At 39.2% G+C, this 27658-nt stretch overlaps 1 protein-coding gene across 1 annotated transcript in view; it reads left to right on the plus strand.

Moving 5' to 3' along the window:
• LOC115263322 (growth hormone secretagogue receptor type 1-like) overlaps positions 1-26299 on the plus strand; it is a 93736-nt gene extending 67437 nt beyond the window's left edge. Inside the window, exons 5-7 of the mRNA XM_029866593.2 lie at positions 14427-14536; positions 14648-14727; positions 15533-26299. Of these exons, the coding sequence (XP_029722453.2) occupies positions 14427-14536; positions 14648-14727; positions 15533-15645 (303 nt within the window). The 3' untranslated portion in view covers positions 15646-26299. The remainder of the gene's footprint in view (positions 1-14426; positions 14537-14647; positions 14728-15532) is intronic.
• Positions 26300-27658: the final 1359 nt, after the last annotated feature.

Below are 27658 nucleotides of genomic sequence, written 5' to 3' on the forward strand. Positions count from 1 at the left end.
TGCCTTGTCAGCTATCTAAGTAGAACCCACCTTCTGCAAAACATGCGTACGGTACGATATATTAAACCTACGCGTGATGTATGGTACGGACTGGGTCTTCAAACAAATTGTCTAAATTGCCGCAATCATTTTTGCTCTGCAAACAGGGTGATAAACTGTAAGTATACTTTCTTGAGACTGGTTTTGTTGGGTAGTTGTTTATGCGTACTTGCAATCCGAAAGTATTACTCCTAGGTTAAATACCATTTTAACGCATTTCTAGTTAAACACCTAAGCTCCATTCCACACGGATCTTTTCTCGACTATTGCCAATTGAATAATTACCAACTTTCACGAGAAATAGAAAAATACCATCGGGCGCGCACAGGAATGAATGTAATTATAAAATGTTCACAATGAAACGAATTTGACCCGAACAACAAATATCTCCTGCTAGGAACGTTGATTCTTTGAATCAACAACAGACAGAACTTTCTGAATTGAACCGAAACATCAAAGGACACACAAGTCACATAGCCAGTTGGGAGAGGTTGATCTGTGTATAGCAAGTCAAACCAAATATCGGTGAAAGCTCCTCGGATTTGGATTCAGTACCCAATTTATTGGAAGGGGGAAGGGGAGGTGAAATCGACATTGGATTGAAATATGTGTGGAGGAGGCATTCATCGAAATTTACAAACAGAGGTATGAGCAAAACTACCGGAGCGTAGTATCGGATGTGCAGTAGCCTGGGACACGGTTATATGGGGAAACAAAAAAAAAAATTTCCTGTATGATTTTTGGATGCCTATTAGGTCCAGTATTAACTGTACAAAATTTCAGCGCGATTGGTGAAACTATATTTTAGCGCCAACGATTTCAATTTTACATGGGATTTAGTATGGGAAAAGTTAGTTTTACAATCAAAAATTTGCCGGAGCGTCATGTTGATCTCTAAAAATAAATGAACTCACTTACCTCCTAGAACGGATTACAATAAAACTTTTGTTCGAAGACCGCAAAGCGATCCGACGTCTGTGAAAAAAGTTATTTAGCAAAAACAATTCGCCCCCACAACGAGTGGCTCATTGCATAGTTTTTTCTAGCAGCACTGCAAGCATCCGCCTGCTGCTATGTGTGTGCGACAAATGCACGGCGTGTTGATTGGCGGCGGTCGCGGCGGTGCACCGCCGTGTGGACAATCAAAGGGGTGACGACGGAAACGAGTTGACTCTTTTATTGAAATGCAATGGTTTTCAGTGAACGACGTCACGTTTGCATATAATATCGACAAGTTTTCCTTCGCCACACCTCTGACAGCCCACATCAGGTGTGGGGACCGCACAGCATCCTAGAGAAAAGCGGACGTCATGCGTAAGGAATTCTTTTTGAATGATGCCTATGATTTCAGTGAAGTGGACCAATCATTTTTCATGATCTGTTGGAGCTCTGATGGATGTTTGAATACAAGCGTAATGTTTCAAAAGGACGTATTTGTCTGATGCAGCATACAGTTCATTTTATAAGCAGCAAAGCAAGGCTGACATGGTCAGCAATCTAAGGGCCTTGTGAAGAGCAATATTCAAGAGGAAAAAAAAAACAATTAAACCATTTATTTTGTTTCTATTCAAATGTTCCTCAAAGTTCTCTGAACCAAACGATGCTCTGCTGATGAAAATTTAGTATTTCATCGGCTTCATTTTCCGATGGTGCTCAACAACTTGTAAGAGATATTCGTGTTGCTCGGGATCCTTAGCTACTGAGTTGTTGAGATCTGAAACTAGCTTTACGGCCCTTTCCGCAACATCATTTACAACGCCATCAGACAAATACGTCCTTTTGAAACATTACGCTTGTATTCAAACATCCATCAGAGCTCCAACAGATCATGAAAAATGATTGGTCCACTTCACTGAAATCATAGGCATCATTCAAAAAGAATTCCTTACGCATGACGTCCGCTTTTCTCTAGGATGCTGTGCGGTCCCCACACCTGATGTGGGCTGTCAGAGGTGTGGCGAAGGAAAACTTGTCGATATTATATGCAAACGTGACGTCGTTCACTGAAAACCATTGCATTTCAATAAAAGAGTCAACTCGTTTCCGTCGTCACCCCTTTGATTGTCCACACGGCGGTGCACCGCCGCGACCGCCGCCAATCAACACGCCGTGCATTTGTCGCACACACATAGCAGCAGGCGGATGCTTGCAGTGCTGCTAGAAAAAACTATGCAATGAGCCACTCGTTGTGGGGGCGAATTGTTTTTGCTAAATAACTTTTTTCACAGACGTCGGATCGCTTTGCGGTCTTCGAACAAAAGTTTTATTGTAATCCGTTCTAGGAGGTAAGTGAGTTCATTTATTTTTAGAGATCAACATGACGCTCCGGCAAATTTTTGATTGTAAAACTAACTTTTCCCATACTAAATCCCATGTAAAATTGAAATCGTTGGCGCTAAAATATAGTTTCACCAATCGCGCTGAAATTTTGTACAGTTAATACTGGACCTAATAGGCATCCAAAAATCATACAGGAACTGGAATTTATTTTATGTCCCACACTAATGTGCAGCCTTTAATTTGTTTTTGTTTTTGAAACCTTTAAAATTTGAGCTTGAAATTGGAGGTGTGCACCCTGTTGGCATATGCTTCCAGATAGATAACCTGCTGCTCGACGGGCGACATTTCTTGGACTCAATTAGGTTCAAAATGGTGATGATTTGATGATTTTGTTCTACTATCTATTGTAGCCTATAGCACTGGAATAATTTGAAAAGCGATTTGTTCAAGGTTGTGCCATTGAAGTGATCAATTATTCTCCTGTATGAAGGGTGGCCAAAAAGGGTTGTGCGGATCTGCAAGTACAGACACTTGCGCAAAACCCGCGTATATAGATAAATGCAGTGGCATACATAGGACCGCGCATAACTTGCGAACGGAAGGTCCGATTTTGATCGTCTTAGTTTTGTTCTGTTAGTTTTCACCCAAGGAAGGTTTATAAGGCAAAAAACATGGAAAAATTGAGAGTTTTTGATAATCGCTCTTCCATACATTTTGTGACCGGGGACTTGGTCTTGGATAGAAACTTGAAACGTCAAAAAACGCAGTAGGCAAGATAAAGTTTGCCGGGTACAGCTAGTTTTTGGTAAAATTAATGAAATGTTCAACTGAGCATATCTTTGGCTTGGCGAAGAGATGAACCGGCCTAGGGCTGAAAATCTCTATAATAAAGTAATAATAATAATAATATGTTTGGCTTAAATGTAAAATGTCAAATTTTTAAAGCAGTTTCTAAAAGCTTGCTTATAAACCTTTCGAATGACGTATCAGACGTAGAAATGTTGATTGTAAAACTATTAAATGATGCCACATAAAAAAATTAAAAAAATTCCCATACAAACCGTTCTATACAAAAAAAAAAGTTTCGCTGAGTTTCGCTTCAAGACTACTTCTATGTCTTTGTTTAGGGTCCCTGGGAGGTATTAAAATGAAATTTGGCTGCTACTAGCTGCTATTCTGCAATTCCAATCATGTTGTCGGCGATTATTAAGATATTGCTACATAAAATCACCTCCTCCTCTCTCTTCTTCTTGGCGTAACGTCCTCACTGGGACAAAGCCTGCTTCTCAGCTTAGTTTTCTATGAGCACTTCCACAGTTATTAACTGAGAGCTTCCTCTGCCAATGACCATTTTGCATGTGTATATCGTGTGGCAGGCACGAAGATACTCTATGCCCAAGGAAGTCAAGGAAATTTCCTTTACGAAAAGATCCTGGACCGACCGGGAATCGAACCCGTCACCCTCAGCATGGTCATGCTGAATACCCGTGCGTTTACCGCCTCGGCTATATGGGCCCTAATCACCCTATTGGCAATTAAATACCTCTGAAGAAACATTTGGTCGTCATGGCCACTTTTATCGATAGATCAATCATAGTGCAGTTCGAATCTCGTCTTAGATCTCTTAACGAAGCGTGTTTTTACGAATTGGAATCAATTTTGTAAATAGGAACAGAAATCCTCAAACGCCTAAAAGTATGCAATGCCCTTGTAATTTCATGCTGTTTGAAACTGTCGTGTTGAAACAACCTGTTCAACATGTTTTTCATATTTTTTAGGCATAAACCCTACGAATAGGAGCAAGACATTATAAAATTGATGCGAAAATATTTTTGGTCACCTGTTTGTATGGAGCCGCCCCAGATCTGTGCACGAACAAAATTAAATTTACATAAAGTTGAGATTTCCTTCTAGCATCCCTAGAGTAATGCGGGGCAAAAGTTCGCACGGGGCAAAAGTTCGCAGTGGGTGTTTTTCTGAGCACGAGTTAAGAACCCAAACAAATCTGTATGGGTTCGACACATAATCAGGTCAGCTACTCGTCAATAAAATTTGGAACGATTTCGTTATGGTTTGGCAGAGTTATGTGAAAAAATGTGTTTCTAGGGGTTTTGATAGAATTTTTGGATCTTTTGGAATAAGAATTTGTAGTAACAGGAAGGAGAAGAATCTCATAACCTTTTTATGTCGGAGAATCGTTATTCCATAGTAGTTCGCGAGGTGCACTCGAATAAACAATAAACTACTAGTGCTTCTTGCAGAAAGAGACATTGTTAAAACCTCGACAGTGGGGCAAAAGTTCGCAGTAGCTGTGGGGCAAAAGTTCGCACTAGATTTCTGAGTCTAGTACATCAATATAATTACAGAACCTTTGAAGCAATGATAATTTCGTATAGAAACTACTATATATGCATAATATGAGTAGTATGCACCCTGAAATCGTTGCGACAGAGGGTCTGAGCCTAGTTTTGTAAGAAGATTGATTGTAAAGCAAACATTATGTTTACGCATTAAAATCAATAAATGAAAAATGGCTAAAAAACATTTTAAAACATTTTCTTCGTCATCCTCGTCGTGTCTTTTCGTATGTTTCTGAAGGTCTTATGCTCATCTACTTTACCGGGGTCTTTCATAGCTTAGTTTGTAAATTCACAGTTTTAATCCATCACCATACTGACGGGGATAAGATTCGATAACAGTCCCGTTCAACAGTTTTGCTGCATATTTGATTTTTTTTTATGCATTTTGTCAACACGTATCTCTATGATTACCCCACAACGTATTTTGACAACTTCAGTAACGCTGTAAAGGACAGCTCTTAGTTAATAGTTGTGGAAGTCTTCATAAAACACACTCTATACAAAAGCTGAACACCAGGTCGTATTCCAGTTGGGTCGTAATTCTAAGAACAGAAAGAAACAGATTTCATGGCTAGAGTGAAAAGATGAACATGAATTAACATGAAATAAATGAAGATCACACCAATAAACTACCCTGTACAAAGTGCGAACTTTTGCCCCGCATAGTGCGAACTTTTGCCCCCACTATGGGGCAAAAGTTCGCATTAGAGTACTTGTTTTAAAAATTGTATTACTAAAACTACAAAAGGAACGCGAAAAAATCTAGTACTACGTTTTGAAGGCAACATGATAGGTACCCGTTTAACGAAGAAAAACGATATTATTTTCTCTTCGTTCAATAGTTATTTTGTGAAGTCTGTTAGGTGCGAACTTTTGCCCCGCATTACTCTACTAGAATTTCTTCAAGAATCAATCCTGAAATTTCTTCAGTGATTCCTTCTGGACTCAAACCAGTGTAAAAACTGTTAACACCAAATACGTTACTCATTTCTTCCATCTGTACAACCAATTGCTGCAGTAATTGCTTCTTCTTCTTCTTCTTCATCTTTATGGCTCTACGTCCCAACTGGAACTTGGTCTGCCTCGCTTCAACTTAGTGTTCTTTGAGCACTTCCACAATTATTAATTGAAGGGCTTTCTTTGCCTGCCATTGCATGAAATTGTATATTGTGAGGCAAGTACAATGATACACTATGCCCAGGGAGTCGAGAAAATTTTCCCGACCGTAACGGGAATCGAACCCGCCGTCTCCGGATTGGCGATCCATTGCCTTAACCACTAGACTAACTGGAGACCCCTTTAATAATTGCTTCTAACACGGACTATTTGCGCTTGTCATTTGCACTCATGCGTTGTGAATGCGATCGTTGCGCCATCTCTAAATGATGGCTAGTTAGATTTCCTTATTGAAATTACGTTGGCATGGACGGCTGTTATCTGTGCCTTGGAATTACTTCGGGATGCCTTATGAAAAATTTTCAGAGATTCTTGCAGGAGTTCGTTCAAAGATTGCTCAAGAACTAGATGTTCCTTCGATTATCTTTCCAGAAGTTCGTTCAGGGATCTCCTTAATAGCTCCAGAAGGAATCAGGGATACCTCCAGGTGTTTATTACGAATTCCTTCAGAAGCTCCCTAAGCTATTTCAACAGGAGCTCGCTCAGGTATCCTTCTTGAAGCCCCTTCAGACATTCTTTCTGGAGGATTCATAAATGCCTCCTGGAGATCCATTAAAATTTCTAAGAAGTTCCCTTAGAAAATTCCAGGAGAATTCAGGGATTCTCCTAGAATTTATAAGAGTTCCTCCTAAGCATCCTTCATGATATCCTTCTCGAGAAGTTCCTAGGGATTCTTCCAAGAGTTCTTCCAGGGATCGCTCCTGGGGTTCTTTCAGATTGTAGATTGAGATTTTAGATTGTAGTTTGAGACTAAGATTTTTCCAGGAGGAATCGTGGATGCCTCCAGGAGTTCTCCAGACGCTCATTCCGGAATTCCTACAGAAGTTCTTTCAGGGAATCTTCTAGGAATTCCATCAATAGTTTTCGTAGGATTACATTAGGACATATCTCCAAAACATTCTAGAGAGATCTTTTATGGAGTTTCTACAAGAATTCTTCAAATCCTTCCCTCAACTCGGAATAATTCCCTTTGAGAGTTTCTACTGAAATCCTCCGAGGATTTTGCCTGGATATCCTTCGAAGATTCTTACCGAAAGCCTGTCAGGAACTCCCCCTGGAATTCCTGCTGGGATTTATCCTGTAATTTCTTCGGGAACACCTCTTAAAATTTCTTCGGAAATTTCTCCTGGAGTTACTTTGGGCATTCCTCCTGGACATTATTTAGGGATTTATCCTGGGCTTCCTTCGGGGATTCCTCCAGGAATTTCTTCGTGGATTCCTCCTGATATTCTGTCTTGGATTTGATTTCTCCTGGAATTCCTTCGAGATTTTCTTCTGGATTTCTTCGGCGATTTCTTCTAGAATTGCTTAGGGGATTCCCCCTGGAATTTGTTCGGGAATTTCTTATGGAATTCCTTCGGAGATTCCTCCTTGAGTTCCCCCGGGATTACTCCTCCAATTCTTTCGAAGATTTCTCTTGGAATTCCTTGGGGATTCCCACCTGAAAATCCTTCGAGTATTCCGCTAGGAAATCCTTCGCAGATTCCTTTAAGAATTCCTTCAGAGGATCCCCCTGGGATTCCTGCAGGGATTTCTCCTGTAATTTCTTCGGTGATTCTTTTTAGAATTCCTTCGGGGATTCCTTCTAGAGTTCCTTCCTAGAGTACCTGGAATTCCTTCGGAGATTCTTTCTGGACTTCCTTTGAGGGATTCCTCCTCAAATTTTAATCGGAGATTCCTCCCGATATTCCGTAGGAGATTCCTCCCGGTCTATCTAGTGGAATTCGTCCTGGAATTCCTTCGAAGTTTCCTCTTGGAATTCCTTTGGAGATTCCTCTTCGGTTCATTTCGGATATTCCTCCTAGGATTCCTTAGGGGATCCCTAATGGAATTCCTCTGGGGATTTCTCTTAGAATTCTTTCGGGGTTTCCTTCAGTGATTCTTCCTAGAATTTCTTAGGATTTTTTTTTTGGAATTCTTTCCGGGATTCCTCTTGGAATGCCTTCGGTGATTTCGCCTAGAATTCCCTCAGGAATTCCTTTAAAGATTCCTTGTGGATTATGGATTTTTCGTCGATTCCTCCTAGATATCCTTTGGGGATTCTTTATCGAATGCCCTTGAAAATTCCCACTGAAATTGGCCTGAGGATGCCTGCTGGAATTTCGTTGTGGATTACTGCTGGAATTCTTTCGGGATCTCCTCGTGGAATTTCCTGCGGAGATTCCTCCTAGAATTTTTTCAGAGGTTCCTCATAAGATTCCTACGAGGATTATTCCTGGAACTCTTTCAGGGATTCCTCCCCAAATGCCTCCAAAGATTTCTCATATTTTTTTTTCGGGAATTCCTCTTAAAACTCCTTCGTGGATTCCTCTTGCAGCTCCTCACAGTATTCTTCTGGGAAACCCTCATAGAGCTTCTCCAATGTCTCTTGAAATTCTTTCGGGGATTCCTCTTAGAATTCCTTTAGGTTTCTTGCTGGAATTTCTTCGAGGATTCCTCGTGGATTTGTTTTGGCAAATTCGCTCAGGAATTTCTCCTGAATGTTTTTCATTGAACCATCTAAAAATCCTTTGGAGATTCTTTTCGAATTCGCTTCGAAATTCCCACTAAAATTTTTTTGTGAATTCTTAGTGGATATTCTTTGGGGATTCCTACTTGAATTTGTTTGGAATTCGTCCTGGATATTTTTCGTTAATTCCTTCTAGTAATTCTTAGGGAATTCCTTTTCGAATTCGTTCAGAAATTCCCACTGGAGTTTTTTCGGAGATTCCTGTTGTAATTCCAATGAGATTACTGCTGGAATTCATTTGAGCAATCCTTCTGAAATTCTTTCGGGGATTTTTCCTGAATTTCCTTCTTGAATTCCTCGAAAATTCCAATCAGATTGATTGATTTGTTTTTATTAAAGAGACTTTCAGCCCTTGGCTGGTTCGTCCCTTCTTCTAATCAGAGATTTTTTCGAAGGTTCTGCAGGCTGCTCTCTAAGAGAGATTCTTCAACAGTTTCTGCAGAGATTAGTTTAGAAGTTTCTTCATGGATTCCCCCAGGAGTTTCTTTTAGGATCCTGCTGGGATTCCTTCTGAGATTCCCCCCTGAAATCATTCGGGGATTCCTTGGTATTCAATTAGGTTCAAAAGGGAAAAATTTAAAAAAGTAAAAATGGAGGGGGGGGGGGTGATGGTCGGGGGGTGTTTTGAAAATATTGATTTCACAATGATTGAAATGCATCAATATTATGAAGAATTGGAGAATTTAAAACAAGATGTCATTGATCTTTGAAATCTTGAAAATAGTTTCTTGTAAGTCTGTTACAGTGATTTCCAGATAAATTCTTTGGGAATATGAAAATAGATATACAATCTATTCTATATATAAAAAATAAATTTAGGTCTCCAGTTAGCCTAGAGACGTTATCTCAAAAAAGAGAGAAAAATCTTCCAATAGGAATTCTTCCTGAATATTATTAAGGATTGCTCTAGAATTCTGTGAGAGATTACTCCAGTTTTCTGACATGGATTCTCTCAGAATCTTTAGAGGAATTCTTCCAGAATCCTGATGCATTTTCTCAGATTCCCGAGAAGAATTCTTCCGGAATCCTGTGATGGATTCCCTCAGAATCCTGAGAGAAGCTTTTTCTCGGCCTTCTCCCAGAATGCTTAGACGGGTATCCCCAGAACTCCCTGACGGATTATGAGAATCATGAGAGGGATTCTCCTGCAGTATTGAAAGACATCCCATCAGAATCCCCAGAGATTGCCCATAAACCTGAGAGGGATCCTAAGAGGGGATCTTCCACATTGCTAAGAAACATTCATCTAGAATCCTAAGAGGGATTCTCAAAAAAAAAAATGTTTAGCATCCATTCGGAATCATTCTGGAAAAAAAAAGAAATTTAATATTTTTGAATCGAAAGAAAAATCGAATGTAAAAAATCGATTTGGTCGGTTTCGTGGGGCTTCAACATCGAATCAAAAAATCGATTAATTGGAACAAAAACATTGATGTTGTGAACATCGATTCAAAATTGCCCAACGCTAATACAGACAAGATACATAGTACAGAAAAAATACAGATTTTTAAAATGTGATACAGATTTCTCCAGAAGGCATAAAATTTTAAGTTATTTTTAATAAATTTAATGAAAACTTTATAAATTGCTGCATGAACTTAATGACAATTTGTACATTTTCACCAGTAAAAATTAAAACCATCTAAAAGTAGTACATTTTTATAGTTTCTTTTAAAATTTAGGACTCTTGTTATCTACTATACCCTCAAACACGACAATACAGAAAAATCTGTATTGATACAGATTTTTGATAAAATAATCTGGCATCTCTGCTCCCTGGGTATAGTGTATTATTGCACTTGCCTCACAACATACAAATTCATGCACTGACAGGCAAAGAAAACCCTTCAAATAATAACTGTGGAAGTGCTCAAAGAACACTAAGTTGAAACGAGGCAGGCCAAGTCTCAGTGGGGACGTGGAGCCATAAAAAAGAAGAAGAAGAAGAAGAAGAAGAAAAAAAATGTCTGTCTGTGTGTCTGTCTGACCCTAATGGATTGAGGAACTCTTAGATGCCATAGATCGTAATTAAAACTCGACGAGATCTAGGTAGATGCGATTGATTGTGAACCAAATTGTGGATTGCTGTGACAGCCCATTACCATGGAGTACCTAAATGACTTCAAATTGGCTGATGACGTTGCTCTCCTTGATCAACGGGTGGTGTTCGCCGCTGCGAAAGCCGCGCTGAAGACTGAGATAAGCAAAATGACCTGCTTTGAAGGTCTCTATCAGAGTGTCAATGCGAACCTATGTGGTGATGCCTACAGAGGATCGTGATGACCTAGACGAGAGGTGTAATGGCTCCTACAGAGCATTCTTCAGAGATGTTGGAGGAGATCATCGTGGGGCTTTTACCGCGTCATTATCCTAGTCCTTGGGGGCCTTTCGTAAGACAGCCGGAGACTAGAGCTGGCAATGAGAAGAGGGTCATCGATGTGGAACTTGCGGGGATAGCAAAGTCCCTCAGCGTAGGTAAGTCCCCAGGTCCGGACGGAGTTTCGAACCTGGCCTTAAAAGTAGCTATAGCAGAGGCTCCCGAGATGTTCAGGTCTGCTATGCAAAAAACCTGGAGTTTTCCCAGAAGTATGGAAAAAGCAGAGCCTGGGTCTATTGCCAAAACCGGGGAAACCACCCGGAGACCCGTCGGCATATAGACCAATATGCTTGATCGACACGGTGGGGAAGGTTCCCGAAAAGATCATCCTCAATAGAATGTTGAGGCACACTGAGGGTGTAAATGGTCTCTCGAGTAACCAGTGCGGCTTCCGGAAGGGGAATGCGTTTCATAGCGCCAGCTGGCCAGCTATTGCCGATGCGCTCCTGCGTCTGGGGATACCCGGGTACCTGTACAAGATTCTCGGAAGTTACTTCCAGAATGGAGTACTAGTTTACGACACGGAGGTGGGTCGGAAGTGCTTTCACATAACCTCAGGAGTCCCTCAAGATTCTATCCTGGGTCCGGTGTTATGGAATGTCATGTACGACGAGCTGTTGAGGTTAGAGTTCCCAGTGCGAGTTAAGATTGTTGGCTATGCTGACGACATTACGCTCGAAGTCTACGGTGAGACGATCGAAGAAGTGGAGTTGACCACTCGATCAAGGTTGTGGAGGCGTGGATGAGGTCCAGGAAACTGGAGTTGGCTCACCACAAAACTGAGGTGACGATTGTGAACAACCGGAAGTCGGAGCAACAGGCGGGGATCAGTGTAGGCAATTTCACTATCACATCGAAGCGCTCCGTCAAACACTTCGGCGTGATGATCGATGATGTTCAATAGCTCTGCGGTGTACGCTAGTAAGCGCAAGCTAGTGTCGCTACATCCATACCAAGGTATGGCGGCCCGGCGTGGGGAACTGCACTAGGTACCGAAAGCTACCGTGGTAAGCTGGCAAGTACTTACAGGCTGATGTACCTGAGGGTTTCGAGCGCGTACCGTATCGTGTTACACGTCGCGCTTCGCGTCATCACTTGTATGGTGCCTGCGTTTTTCAGGGAGGACATGGAGTGCTTAGAAATGCGTGGCACAAAAGGCATACGCAGGACTACCAGGATGGCCTCCATGGTCGAATGGCAGCGCGCGTGGGACAGTTCCACTGAAGGAAGGTGGACCCATAGGTTGATACCGAGAGTAAATAGTTGGATTAATAGGTGCCATGGAGAAGCAACATTCCACCTGACACAGGTCCTTTCAGGCCATGGTTGCTTCCGACAGTATCTACACCGTTTCGGGCATGCGGGTTCTCCCGAATGTCCGCCCTCCGGGGACAAAATGATCAGAGAGGACCACCCGGGAAACTGGCCAAGCGCCAGCATGGTACCGTGATGAACTCGCCAGTGCGAGTCATCGATGTTCGTTGCTGCAGGCTACGCAGCTAACTTTGATGGTACGATGTGCACTAGCCCCTCTCTAAGTAATGCCTTCTGGGTGGTTCCGGAGAGACGAAGAGTTTGGCGACCCTAGGAATCTGTTCAGTGGGTCGAGGAGAAAGTAGTCCTGGCTTTTACTATTGTTGTAGAAGACGGCCTTAACCCCACACTACCCGGACCTTCCTGTTCGGGTGTCTGTGGTACAGATTTTCCCCCTGAGGTTTAGAAGAAAAAATGGTTGCCTTTGAGAGTTTAAGAAATGTATGGAAAACAAAAAGATTAATCGACACACTATAATCCGAACCTTCAACTCGAACGTGAAGTCTGTGCTGCTGTACGCCAGTGAAACTTAGTGTGTATCAATGGATAACACTCAACGGCAGTAAGTGTTCACTGTTCATCATGAACATGATTCGTGCATGGTGGCTTCACAATTGGTTCTCTAACGTGGAGCTCCATCGTCGATGTGTGTGTATGTGTGTGTGTATACAATTCAACTCCCACTGTCCGGCAGTGGTATTATGGAAGAAAGATGTCTGCAGTTGTCTGTATGATTTTTACTGAATTTCACACTACAAACTGAAATCATCTTTAGCCCGGGAGTTGAAAGGTGATAGCTCTGTTGGGATCCACTGACCCATTTCAGAATGTCTGGTTACTCACGTCCATTCCGAGGTCACTTTCACTTACAACAAGCCCCGCATGTGTGCATTACCTTTATCAAATGGATAATGATACTGCAAACACACTTCCTGTTTCAAAGAATATCTTTGAAACCGGCACGTATTTAGTTAAATTTAATATTGTTACGATCAGAACAATCTCACCAAGATCCATCCGTGGTAGCGCTGCCATTGCCATATGGACGTCTGTACAGCGCAGTTAGGCTTGTTCCTCGTCTCGCCTCCGTCGCACTGTTCATCATCATTGGCACAAATGTCGCTTCATCACTCACAAAACTTTAGATATGATACTACCGCTACACGGTTTAATTCTGAAACCACACGCGAATCATTACCTGATGCCTAGCCATATCAGCCAGACGCAAAAAAAGACGAAAAAAGAAGAGCGTGTCACCAAGCCACATCACAAACATTTCAAAACCGAAAAACCATCGAATGAAATACGCGAATCTGAGGGCAAATTTCGGCACTATCGATACGAACGTCGACTCCATTTGCGAGCCCCGAGCAGCGGCATACATTCAAGCATAAAACAATGAAACACCTTCGGAAGGCGTGGCTCTACCAGCAACGCGAAACACAACCCTTCACAAACTCTTAATTCCTCCAGCAACCAAAAAGCCACTTCTCATCAAAACAAACACCCACTCACACGCGCGAGGAACCATCCGGATGGCGTAGCACCGGCCCAAATCGTCTGCGGAATCGCGAAAAAGAAAAAATAACTGGCGAACGCGAAAGAAGTGTGACGAGCAGCTCATAACACGTCTGCACGCGGCAACGCTTACTGCGTTTTTCACCCTATATCTCATAGCAATGCATTCAAATTCAAGGTAGTGCCTGGCACCCCCGGTAGTTTTGCCTTTGTCCGGAGGCTCCTGGTGGTTTAGCCTCAACAAGGAAATAAAGAAAGGCGATAGAAATTTGGCCTGGCCAGTGGCCACAGGTCAAGGCGATGGCCTAGGCGATGGCAGTCAATCGCATTTGTTCGAGATTTTCAACTTCGGCCCTCTGCACTATCATGGGTGCTTAGGACTGAAAGTAAGTTCCTGTCTCTTCATCAACATTTTACTCATTATTTGATTCAGTTGAAGGAGCAGCTCCATGTGTATTTTTCCGTTGCTACACATTTGACCACCTTTTCCCCACATAAAGCACGTTAATGCCTTTGGCAAATCTTCGAGACACATAGATGTGTTCGATTGTAGGTACCTATATGGCTCGACTAAAACCTTCTCGGAAGTTGTCCCCGGCTTACGGATCTCCAACTTGATGGTTCTTCTTCTATTGGCACTAACACGTGAACACTGCACACAACTGTTGTCGTTGATGGCTTATCCCGTTTTCTTTGTAAGTTTGCTCTCTGATTCCTGGTTAAGTCTTGAGGGTGGATGGATGGATACACCTCTCGGGTGCACAAAGTTCGAAGAAATTCAACTTTTTCCCGCAAACAATACAAAATGAGTTACGGTTTATTGTATTTCTGTTGTATTTTTCTCGCTTCACAGACCGACCATGCCCACATCGTGTTGCTGGTGCAGAACTGCTGTCATTTATTTTTCATGACGAATTTCGGCATTAACTTCATCCTGTACTGCGTCAGTGGGCAGAACTTCAGGTACGTCGTCAGCTAGCCAAAACCATTTCCGTCTCATGTGTGATGGGTTTTGGGGGGAGTTGATTTCCCGAGCGCTTGATTTATGGACTATCTGTTTTGGTTTATTTACAGGAAGGCGGTGTTCGGAATGTTTCGGAAGCACAGCATGAGACAAATAAACCAGGAACAGGCATCCGGGACTCAAATTTCAGGTGAATGAACACACGCGGCGCATTCTTTCTTTGTGCATGGTGAAACAATATGTGAACTCAGGTTACACCTAATTGGAAAATTTTCCAAATTGTTTTTTTTAGTGAGAAAGTAAAAGGGCTTGGTGGGTGGAATGTTAATATGGAATGAGAAGGTTAATATTAGATTCCTTAGTTCGATATTTATACGTATGAATATGGTAGAACATAAATGGATGATCTATTTCAATTTTATTAGACCTTCTCAATTATTCTAATTTTCGTTTAAGATAATAATTAACCGGCTTTCACCTAGGCAATAATTGATTTAGTTCGATTATATATTTGTATGTTCAATTAATTATATTATTTATTCATTTTTCTGACTTCTTTTAGTTCAGGACGTTCTAGATTGTCGATTTGTTCTCTAATGCGTATAATCATGTTTTTCGAGTAAATCTACAATGACTTTGCCGGAGACAGTATTTATTAACTTTTCTTAGGTGTATATTTTTATTAATCTCTAATCTCTATTAATCTCTAACCCATAACCATGATTTACCATGGTATTCCGTAAAAATTAGGACAACCCCACTGAAACATGATCTAATAATACATACGTGCAAGATACAACCAAACAATCAAGTTACTTGCAGTAACTGTATCAATGCCATTACAAGTTAAAACACAATTTCCAACCATAACTATCCGTACCGATTACCAAGTTCTGATGATTGTGACCTCAATTGTGATGATTGTATCCTCAACTCATGATTTCCTCTCCTTTCTGATTCTACCCGTCTACCTTTATATTTGATTTCATTCGCAGAGTTCATCCTCCGTAGCGGTTCCAAGATGCGACGAAACACAACCACCAACAACGACGCGGACAACTCGTGGCGAGATCTGACCGACTATCAAATATCCAACTTTGTAAAGTGAAACGAACAAAATGAGAACGGACGTGAAATTGGTTTCGTTTTCCCGTGCTCCTTCGGGATGATGATGGTGTGAAGTGACTGGAATGTCTGGTTTCAGCGTAGGTATACTGTCTTTCCCCATCTATGCGACAAAGTTGGCTCACGTACAGTGTCGAACAGGTTATATCAAAACATGTTTTGTAAACTTTATTTTACTTCTATAATACACTCCCGATCAAAAGTTAGGGGTCAAAGCCCTTAAAAAACATGTAATTTTTTTAGGCCCATATCTCCGCCAATTTGCGTCCGATTTTAAAACCCTAGATCTCATTCAAAAGATAATAAGTCAAAGAAACTTTGAACAAGATTTAGGTGAAACTTTAAAAACAAATGTGTATATGTAAACTTAAGCCAAAGTTGCCAAATTTTCCAAAAAAAACGAATATAAACTTACGGCAGTGTCGCCGGAAATTAGGTCGACCAAATTTCAAGATGAGAGCGGTAATATAACCTGTTTTATATTAGCTTTCAACTGCTTTTGAACGAACTTAGCTAAAAAATATAGAAATAAAGTAATTAAGTAAATTAAGTCTTGATGACATCGACCAAAAGTTTGGGGTCACCGCTCTATCTGATGTATTGGCCAAAAGTTTGGGATCACTATCGTAAAACATAGAAAAGTGATTAACTGATATCTTCATCATCTTTCATAAAGTTTTAATTATTTTTGGCCTATTTGAAACATAATGAATGGTACTTGGTACATAGACATTGGACCACACATATTTGCTAAATTTTACCTACTAATACATAACGTAAAATTGTCTTATTTCCCTAAATCTGATGAAATGTGCTAACATAAAAATCGATGAATACGTTATATTAAATATATCAAACGTAAATTTAGTTAATTATCATTGGAATAAGCCAAAAAGAATTAAAATTAAACTATAGATGACGAAGATATTACAAAATCCAAAGTGATCCAAAACTTTTGTCTGATACACCATATTTAGGGGGGACCCCAAACTTTTGGTCGATGACATCAAGAGTTAATTTACTTAATAACTTTTTTCTAGATTTTGCTGCCAAGTTCGGCAAAAAGTAGTTGAAAGCTAAAAAGGAATATAGGTAATATTACCGATCTCATCCTAAAATTTGGTCGACCCAATTTCCAGCGACACTTCCGTAAGTTTATATTCTTTTTTTTTTTTTTTTGAAAATTTGGTACCTTTAGGTTTAATTAATATACTAATGCTTTTGTAAAAGTTTCATGTAACTCATATTTGAAGTTACTTTGACTTATTATCTTTTGAATGAAACTTGGGGTTTTCAAATCGGACGCAAATTGGCGGAGATATGGGCCTGAAAAAATCACATGTTTTTGAGGGGGTGACCCTAAACTTTTGATCGGGAGTGTAGCTACTCTTTATTTCATATATGGTCTTCAAGAACTCGGGTTCAAAACTAAAAAGGAATAGTAGAAACGTTGTAGAGTAACTTATTTTACATCGTATTTTAAACATTTAGGTACGTTGTACGATACTGTATACGTAATCAGAGATAATAGATCCTCACAACATTAGCAATTTTCAACGCATTTAAATTTCCCTTACTGGAGTGCGATAGTTCGTTATTTTCATAAAATCTCATTTTGCCTAAATCAAACAATCTACGTGGGTTTCCAACAACGTGCTCCATCTAAACGCAAAGCGTCGTAGATGGGGGATTGCTGTGTACATGTGTATATACTATGAATCTGATGATATCTATGACAGCGTTTCCCAATCGATTTTTCCAAACAATGTTGGAAAGTACTTTTGACCCAAATTGTGTAACATCATTTTGTTTACTAAAAAACAACTAAAAAGTGGCAGGTCGCTTACCTTATCACATACCTTTTATGTGTATATTAACTTAAGCTCATTCTACACTCCTTTTTTTTATTTATTTTTTATGTCCATCAATGGAAAACAGTTCGGTAATAGTAGTTTACGCAACAAGGTGCAGGATGAAAATTTTTACAGCACGAGTCGTACATTTGTCCAACGAGGCTTGCCGAGTTGGATAATTACAACGAGTGCTGTAAAAATCGAGTTCTGCACCGAGTTGCGTACAACGTTTTTTGCAATGTCATAAATTACCGCTTGAGGATACTTTTTTACAAAACTTTTTCATCAAACTGAACACTGATGTTCATAGCCATGTTTAAGAAAGTCTGATTATAGCAGTTTACACTGTTCAGTTGTCCCATTTTTCAAAGCCGCATCCAGAAAGCATCAAGAAGTTGATTAAAACTGAAAACAGTGCTGTAATGGTTCATTACGCAACGCAAAACAGTGCTGTAATGAACCATTACCGCACTGCTCATTTGGTGTGGGAAAGTAGGCGTTTTCCTGTCAGATTTGCGTGAGGTTAAACAGCCTATTACGATAAGAAATTGAAAAAAAAAATGAAAGCCAACTTGTTTGATTTGATAGTGCTTAAACCCACCGACTGGAGATATAATCAATTTTTGAGAATAAAACTTAAGCTGAAAAAATTTGCAGATGTGTAGATTAGCCTCTTTTTGAAAAAAAAAAAACGTGGCCTGTAAGAATCGGAGTGTGAAACAATGGAATTGCTGTGCCATTCCCAAGAATCATAAAAGTTCTTTCAGATCTGGAGCCTCCTGACGGACGGACTTGGGGTGATTTAAAGGTGGTAGCAGCACTTTGATGAGCACCTGAAAACTTTTAAAAGAAAATCGGGTGACTATTCCTTTGAATTTTACTAAGAATTGGCATCCTTTGACAGATACGTATTTCGGCCTCAACTGTAATATCGTCTTCAGTGTCTCGTAGTCGTGTCAAGTACCAAGCACCATTAGCATATTTTTTCCTACTAGTTTTTATAACTAAACGCAATACGATGAAATTGAATATAATAACATTATATTCTAAAAGCATTATTTACCCTTTCACCAGTCCTCTTGTTGTATTTTGTAAAACACGCTAAAAAAGCTCGCCTGATCTACATAAATCAACGTGGTGCTGGTAGCGGTGACCAATTTCTGGAAGATTAAGGATTTTTATTCGCTCTTGCATTATGTTGCTCTGATTTTTTTTTTTGATAATGTTTACAAAACATTTATAAGAAATTATAGCTGAACGGAAATGGAAATTATGAACTCTTTTGATACTAACCTAGAATTTCCTGGTTCCTGTATGAGAACTTTTAAAATTATCTTCCAATCCTATTCGCTGGAGAAAAGAAATCCCTAGAAAAATTTCAGAAGAAATCTGTTGAGGAATACTTTGAGAAATTTCAGCAGAAATCCTTGGAGGAATTCTTGGAGAAATCCCTGAAGGAATTGCTGAAGCAATTCCTGGGATAATCTTTGGAAAGACTCCTGGAAGAATGCCTGGGAAAACTTTTGAACAAATCCCTGGCGCGATTCCTGGAAGAATTCTTGGATGAGACCCAGCAAGAATTCCTGGAGAAATTTTTTACATGAACTCTTGGAGCAATCCCTGAAAAAAAAATCCTGGAGAAATCTCCAGAGGAATTCTGGGAGGCATTGCTAGAGAAATTTCTGTAAAAATCCATTGAGTAATTCCAGAAGAAATTCCTGGACGAATCTTTGGATGAATTTCTGGAGCAATGTCTGGAGGAATCCTTGAAAAATTCCTGATAGTATTCCTAGAATATTTCCTGGAAGAATAACTGAATAAATTCCTAGAAGGTTTCCTGAAGAAATTCATAGAGGAATTGCTGACATAGTTTCTGGAGGATGTCCAGGAACAATTCTTGGAGGAATTCCTGAAATAAAAAATTCTGTGGTATTTTCTGGAGGAATTCCTGTAAAAGTTCCTGGAGAAATCCCTGGATAAAGTCCTAAAGATATTCCTGTGGGAATTGCTGGAGGATCTCTATGGGAATTCTTGAAAGAATTTCTGGATAAATTTCTAGAGGAATTCTGAGAGATTTCTATCTCTATTTTTGTTATTTTGCTATTTCTGAAAATATCCCTTGAGAAATTCCTGGAGGAATTTTTAGCGGAGGTTCTGGAAGAATTTCTGGAAAAACCCTAGAAGGACTTCCTGAAGAAATCCCCGGGGGAATCCTTGAAGAAACTTGTGGAGAAATTCCTGGAGGAATGCCTGGAGGCAGGCTTGTCCGCACTGAGCGCATGAAAATTCTGCTCTTTGGATTTACACCATCAAGCACATCATAAATTAGAAATCTTTTTATCTTATCAGATAGAAGGGTGTTGAAATATTGTAAATGTCATTTCGAACTGTCAAAAAACCGCACCGCAGAGCCACACGGAGCGCGCAAAGAGATTTTCACCCGGGTGAAAACACGCTAGTGAATTTCACTTTGAACGGCCCGTGCGGCACTGCGGTGCGGTTTTTTGACAGTTCGAAATGACATTTACAATATTTCAACATCCTTCTATCTGATAAGATGAAAAGATTTCTAATTTATTAAGTGCTTGATGGTGTAAATCCAAAGAGCACTCAGTGCGGACAAGCCTGCCTGGAGGAATTCTTAGAGGTATTTCTGTTGGAATTGTTGGAGGAAGCCATGATGGAATTCCTGGAGGAATTTCTAGAGGAATTCTTGAAATAATTACTGGATACATTTCTAGAGAAATCTCTAGAGAAATTCTGGGAGATTTCTATTATTTTTCTATTTCTGTAAAAATCCCTTGAGAAAATCCTGAAGGAATTTCTTGCGGAATTTCTAGTGGAATTCCTGGAAAAATTCTTGTGGCAATTCCTGGAGAATTTCCTGGAGGAGTTCCTTTGGGAATAGAAATCCTTGAAGGAATTCTTGGAGGAATCTTTGGAGGAATGCTTGCAACAATTACTGGAAAATCTCTGGAAATTCCCCCAGAGAAACTCTGGGAGAAATTTCTGAAAAATATCTGAGAAATTCCTGGAGGAATTTCTAGAGAAATTTGTGGTGGAATTCCTGGAGGAATTTCTGAAGGAATCCCTGGGGGAACCCTTGAAAAAATTCGTGGAGAAATCCCTGGAAAAATCCGTGAAGAAGTTTCTTGAAGAACTTTTACGGGAATTCCCAGAAGAATCCCTGCAGCAATTCCTGGAGGAAAATAGAAGAATTCTTAGAGGAATTTCTGAAAAAAATCTAGAAGGTATTTCTAGAGATAATCCTGGAAGAACTTTTGAAGAATTTCATGGAGAAATTCCTGGATGAATAGCTGAACCAATTTATGATGGAATGCCTAATTTAAACCTGGTGCAGTTCCTGGAGACATCCCTGAAAAAATTCCTGGAGAAATTTCTCGACGAGACCTTGGAGAAATTCCTGCATGAAATCCTGGAAGAATGCCTACATGAATTTCTGGATGTAACACAGGAAGAATTCTTGAAGCAATCCCAGAGGGAACTCTTGGAGGAGTCCCTGGTGCAATTTCTGGAGGAATCTCTGCAAGCATCCAAGGAGGAATCCCTGAAAGAATGCCTGGAAGAATTCCTAGGGGAATTCTTGGTGGAATTTTCGGAGGATTCTCTGAAGTTAATCCTGGAGAAATCTTTGGAGGAATTGCTGTAGAGTCCTGTTGAGTGTGTAATCCTTAGAAGAGTTCCTAAAGAAACTGCAGAAGGAATCCCGGAGGTAATTTCAAAAGGAACCCCTAAAAAGTTCCTGGAGAAAGTACTGAATTAATTTCTGAAGGAGATCCTTAAAGAATACAAGGAGGAATTCTTGAAGGAGTTCTAAAAAGAGGTACTTGGAGGATTTTTTCAAATAAGTTGGTCCAGAAAGAAACATAGAAGGAATTCCCGAGTTATGCCCTGCAGAAATTCTTAGAGTTATCCTCGGAGGAATTTCTGGAGGATATCCTTGAGGAATGCCTGTAGGAATTAACGACGGAATCTCTAGAAACACTCCTGGAGGAGTCGCTAGAAGCATTCCTGGAGAAATATCTGGAGGATTCTCTAGAGGCATTTCTGCAGGAATGTCTTCAATAATTTCTGGAGCAATCTTTGAAGAAAATTTTGGAGGAATCTCTTGAGAAGTTCCTGGAGGAATCCCAGGAATAATTCCTGAGCAAATTGCAAATGGAATCCTTGGAAAAATCCTGAAGGGATACTAGGAAGAGTTCGTTGAGGAACTCTTTGAGGAATCCCTGTAGCAGTTCCCGAAGGAATTCCTGCAGGAGTTCATGAAGAAACTCCAGGAAGAATCCCGGTAGCAGTTCCTTGAGGCATTCCTAACGAAATCCCTGAACAGTCCCCAGAAGAAGTACTGGAATAATTTCTGGAAGAGTTCCTGAAAGAATTCCAAGAGGAACTCCTGAAGGAATTCTAAAATGTGTTCCTGGGAAAATCCTTGGAGGAATTTTTAAAATAATCCCTGGAGTTGTTCCTGACAGAAACACAGAAGAAATTCCCGGATTAATCCCTGGAGGAATTCCTGAAGGAAAATCTGGAGTAATTCCTGAAGGAAAATCTGGAGTAATTCTTAAAGAAATCCCATGAAGAATTCCTTTGGAAATCCCAGGAAAGCTTTCTTAACAAATACCTGGAAAAGTTTCTGTACGAAAAAAATATGAAGCAATCCAGGTTTGCAATAATTGTTGGAATCTTTGGATGGATTCCCAAAAGAATGTTTTGTACAATGTTTTGAGGAACTTCTGGATTAAGTTTCAGTCAATCTCTGGTAAAATTTCCTGTAAGGGTTTCTGGAAGATATTTCTGCTCAAATACTTGGAATTATTCCAGATTGAATTATTGGAGCAATCTCTAGCGCAATTCTTGAAGGAATATATGGAGTAATCACTAAAGAAATCTCTAAAGGAACACTTACAAAAATACCTGAAAGAATTTCTGTTGATATTCTTTCGGGAATCCTTGGAGAAATTCCTGAAGGAATCCTTGAAAAAGCACTGGAACAATCACAGGAGGAACCTGTACAGATATCCCAGGAAAAATTCCCAGATGGATGTCTGGTGAAAATTCGTGTAGCAGTAGCACATAACTGCACTCTTTAGCAGCACATGGTTCTACAAAGTCCTTCTTTTTCCCTACCGCAACCGGTTCCGACATACGTGGAAAATTTGGCACGCTGTTTTTGTATTCCATAAATAAACATCACAAAATTAAGCCTATCAACCAAGCTTGTTATTTGGTACAATTCTATGATAAGATTGAAGTGGTTCTCTTGAAGAAATATTTGGCGAAATTTCCTGTGGTTCTCGAGTAAAAAAGGGTTGATAATTGTGAATAAAAACCTTAATTAGAATAGTTTATTTTTTGAGATATTTTTTGTGGACATCTGAGTTACTGATAATCTTTGAGTTGGCTCGATTTAAAAAAAAATGAGTTTGGTGGCTAGGGGGAGAACGGAAATTTCTGCAAAAATGTCTTCCAGCCTTTTCGTAAGAATCCTTATAAAAATCTCTAAAATAATCTGTAGAAATAATTTAGAAGGAATCCTTGGAGGATTTTTTAAGACTATCTTAAGAAATCCTTGGAGCAATTTCTGTAAGAAAAATATCTTGAAAAAATATATAAAGGTATGTGAAGAAATTTAGGGTATTTCCTTAATAATCTCTAGTAGAGTTTCTAAAACAATCCTAAATGAGAATCCTTTAGAAAGCTTCTGAGAAAATGTTGAAGGACTTCTGAATGTCTGATTGTTAATGTTCTAAAAAAAATCCAGGAATTATTTTTGAGAAAGTTCATGGAAGGTTTTCTAGATGAATGCTTTGAAAAATTGCTGAAGGAATCTCTATGAAAAAAAAATCTGAAGAAATTCGTAGATGAATTTCTGAAGTACTATGAAAGATCTTTTGAAAGGAATTCTAAATTTTGAATGATATCTGTGCAAGACTTTTTAAGGAGTTCTTGGAGAAACTTCTGGAGGACATTCTAAAGTGTACAGGAATCACTTGAACATTTTGTAAAAGAATTTCTAATTCAGTCAGGAATCCCTGTTCGAATGAGTGTAATTAGTTTCTTCTTCTTCTTTTTCTTCTTTATGGTTCGACATTCGCATTGGAACTTGGCCTGCATCTCTTCAACTTAGTGTTCTTTCGAGCACTTCCACAGTTATTAATTGAAGGGCTTTCTTTGCCTGCCATTGCATGAATTTGTACATTGTGTGGCAAGTACAATGATACACTATGCCCATTTTAATTTCAGCGTGTATTCGACTCCCTTAAACTATTCTACTATGACAGAATGATTTGGGAAAAATCTAAAATATGTTAATTTTAGCGATTCAATACAAAATAATCAATGATTTCTTAAAGGTGACTAAAACATCAATTTTTCAATGATTTTCGAAAAATGTAAATACGCTGTAGAAGACACCAAAAACCATTTTAAGATATACAAAACAGTCCTAAATATCACCCAAAAATATAAAAATTTGGATTGTCCACGAAACAAAAATTACAAAAATGCTCAAACTATACGCCCTCTAAAGGCGGGGTTGGGTATTAGAGGGTTAACTACTAGGCTAACTGGAGCAGTCTTGTTAGCGATCACAGTCTTTGACACCGTTTCGTCGATATTCGGCTGCCATTGTATCCAACATTCATAACACAAGCGATCAAACTACTGTACGGAACAAAAATGTCGAATGAATGCGCTTGACCACGAATGCGCCTTCGGGAGATGCTCCGGTTTTTGTTATTCCTGTCTTTCCCATAAAGAGAGCTGTTTTTGTTAAATGTATGTGTCGTAATCGATTAATCACACACGAATAAACTAATATTATACCAATCTTAATCAAAATTGGCTGAAATCTTGCAAAAAGCTGGAATTAGACAAATGTCATCGTGTCAGACGACGATGATTTGATCCACTTTTTTGTTTATTGATCTTCGTTCTGCCGCTCGTGTTGTGTGTAAGAGGTAGCGGTCGCGCTCGAATGAAACAAAGCAAGCTGACACCCGACCGCGGCAACGAAACGAAGGTAGTGATAAATGTCGAATGTTTACAAGCCTGAACTGGAGACTGAGTGGATAATTGACACTGAGGAAGATTACAAGTGGTAATCGATATACGCGTATCTGTCAAAGGATAAGCAATTAGGGCGGAATTAAAAGGTACGAAAATGATTACACTCATTCGAAGAGGGTATTCTGCTTAGAGGGTTCGAAAAGTCGGTACAAGATCAGGAATTCCTGGATGATTTTTAGAAGTAAATCTACGAAGACTTTCCAAAGGAGAACCTGAAAGATTTTCTTGAGAATTTCTGTGATTTTAAATGAATTCTAGGATGGATTTCAGCAAGGGTTCACGAAAGATCTATCGAAAAATCAATGGAAGTTTTTACAAAGAAAATCTGGAGATATTTCTGAAGAATTTATTAGTCGAATTTATAAAAGAGCTATGGGAGGTTTTCTGAAAGAATCTCTCGAATAATCCCAAGAAGATTTTCTGAAAGAATTTTAAGATTAAAAAAACCTGGAGCAATTTCTAAACCAAACCCCGGAGAATGTTTTGGAATTTTTGGAAGATCATTGGAGAGAATACTTGAAGGAATTTCCGAAAGAGCTATCGAAAAACAAAAATTTAGAAAAGTCCCAAAAAAATAAGGAAAAAGAAATCCATGGAGGAATTTCTGCAGAAACTCATACACAACTCTTTGTGAAACTTCTGGAGGAATCCCTTGTGGAATTTCTGGATAAATTGGAAGTTGATGTGAAAGTTTCTGGTGAAATCCTTGAAAGAATTTCCAAAGTTACCTCAGTACAAAATTTTGAAGGAACGTTAGTATCATTTTCTGAAAAACTCTAGAATAGTTTCTGAGCATCGGGGAAAGTTTTATTAAAGGATTCTCTGGAAAATTTTCTGAATAAATGTCCAAAGAAATTTCTGAAGGAATCTCCACGCGAATTTTTAAAAGAATGGCTGGAGGAATATCTGTTTATATTTATGGATAATTTTTATTTTAAATGGAAGAATTTCAGAAGTAAATCATGCAAGATGCTTTGAATAAATTATTTGTAGGGTGTGTAGAATAGGAGGAATATCGGATCAAATCTCTGAGAGTAAAAAGAAAATCGGTTAATGTACTGTTCCTTTTAGTTTCACTAAGAATTTGCATACTCTGACAGATACGTATTTCGACCTCAACTATAAGGTTGTCCACAGTGTTTTGTATTTGACTCTGAGGGATCCTAGAGAATATCCATTGAGAAAGGTCTGAATATATTCTGAACTTCTGAAAACTTCTGGAGTAACATGCAGAAGAATCTCTTGAGGTTTTTTTACTGGACTTTCTAAATAATTACCCGATGGAATCCCGGAAAGAAAAACATGAACTATAATTTCTGAAAGAGTAAATGGATAAAATCTTTATTTCTTAAGAAAACCTCTAGAGGAACATCTGGAAGAATTTCTGAAATAATGTCTGAATCTTCATAAAAAAAAAGAATTGCATATTTTGACAACATCCTTAAACAAAATATGACATCACACGTGGAGGAATTCTTCTAAAAATGTTTAAAGAAAAACACAAAAAAATGCACACACGAACTTCTCCAGCAATATTCTGCTTAAATCGTTCTAGAAAATTCTGCGTATTTTTTAATTTATATTTCTAACCAGAACCGAAACGGGTAGAGCTACTAGTTAATAGGGTAAATAGTCAATTGTTGCTTTTCTTATAAGGTGTGCAACAAATGGCGATTAACCCTACCAGCTGAAAAACCAAAAGTTACGTTTGCTCACCCGCGAGCCACAAAACAAATCCATTGGGAAACGCTGTTCTTTTTTATGTTTGTGCGAAATAGATCAATGTTAGAATGGGAAATAAATGGAAACAAATCAGCGAGAGTGAGATTTATATGGAATGAAGTTTTGCCAAGGTTCAAAACCTGTGCGAGGAAAATCTTGTTAATTTTCGACAGATCACAAAGTCGAGGAGGGTGACACAGAGTGAAATTAGTACAACAACTAAGAAGTGATTATTGTGGAGATTAAAACGTCAATCTAAAGAGAAATCCTATGTTTGCAGTTAATTTGATGACAATCCCTGTGGTTGAAACATTCGAATAACCGTCCTGGCACTGTGAGGAGAAAGTCTTTCGAGGGGGGAGTTCTTGGAAAAGATTTGTTAGTGGTACCAGAGATGGAACATAAAGTGAAGCACAATTTCGCAGAACGCAAACCATGGCGATTAAAAGTTCTTGGTGTTGTCGTTTGAAGCAATTAATTGTTTATATCTGAAATAACAACTTATTCTTAAAGATGACATTTAAGACAATGTGGCTAATTATTGTGATGGTTTTATCTATAAAAGTCCACTAAAAGATCATTGTATCGTTTCAAATACAACTTCATAATTCAATGATACGCAATGTCAGTAACATGTTCCACTAACTGCCAAGGCTTTCAAACTGCCCAAATAGTTATCACGTAGTTGAAAAGTATCACATCCCCTAGAGAAATCAACATCCCAGATAGGATTTCGACTTTGTTTCTGGTGCCAGATTCTTTATCGTGAACAGTGCAAACAACAAACGCTCATACGGTTGAAAATTTTCAGTTACGAAGTTGATGAACTGAATTTCCCCACGGACGGTGGCTACGCTCATAGCATCAAAAAATAAAAGAAGAAACTGATTGAGCAACATACGTCTTCCTGTTGTCGGTGTCCAGTGAAATGTGGTAATGGTTGCTTTCATTGGGCGTTTTTCACGTTTCACGAGAAAGAAATTACAAACTTTTTCCAGTTATTTTTTATTTCAAGCTTCATGTTTTGATAAAAATTCAAAACTAATACACCGATAGGTTAACTGATATATATGATTGCGTTTAACGAAGGTTCAAGCTACATACATGCATGGTGTCCGAGAAAATATAGGAACGACTTTGCCATCCTGTCATTGTGTAAATGAGTATGAATCGGTGTAGGTTTCAGCCGCAAAGTTGTGACGTCTAGTCTAATTGTAGTTTATCATGAATTTAATACAACACAAAATAATCGAAAATGAATGAATAGTGGAACTGCTATTTTTTTTTTTCGATAACAGGAAATCGTTAAACCATTGTGTATTCGATCATTTC

The sequence above is a fragment of the Aedes albopictus genome, chromosome 2, assembly GCF_035046485.1.
Source record: "Aedes albopictus strain Foshan chromosome 2, AalbF5, whole genome shotgun sequence".
Lineage (NCBI taxonomy): Eukaryota > Metazoa > Arthropoda > Insecta > Diptera > Culicidae > Aedes > Aedes albopictus.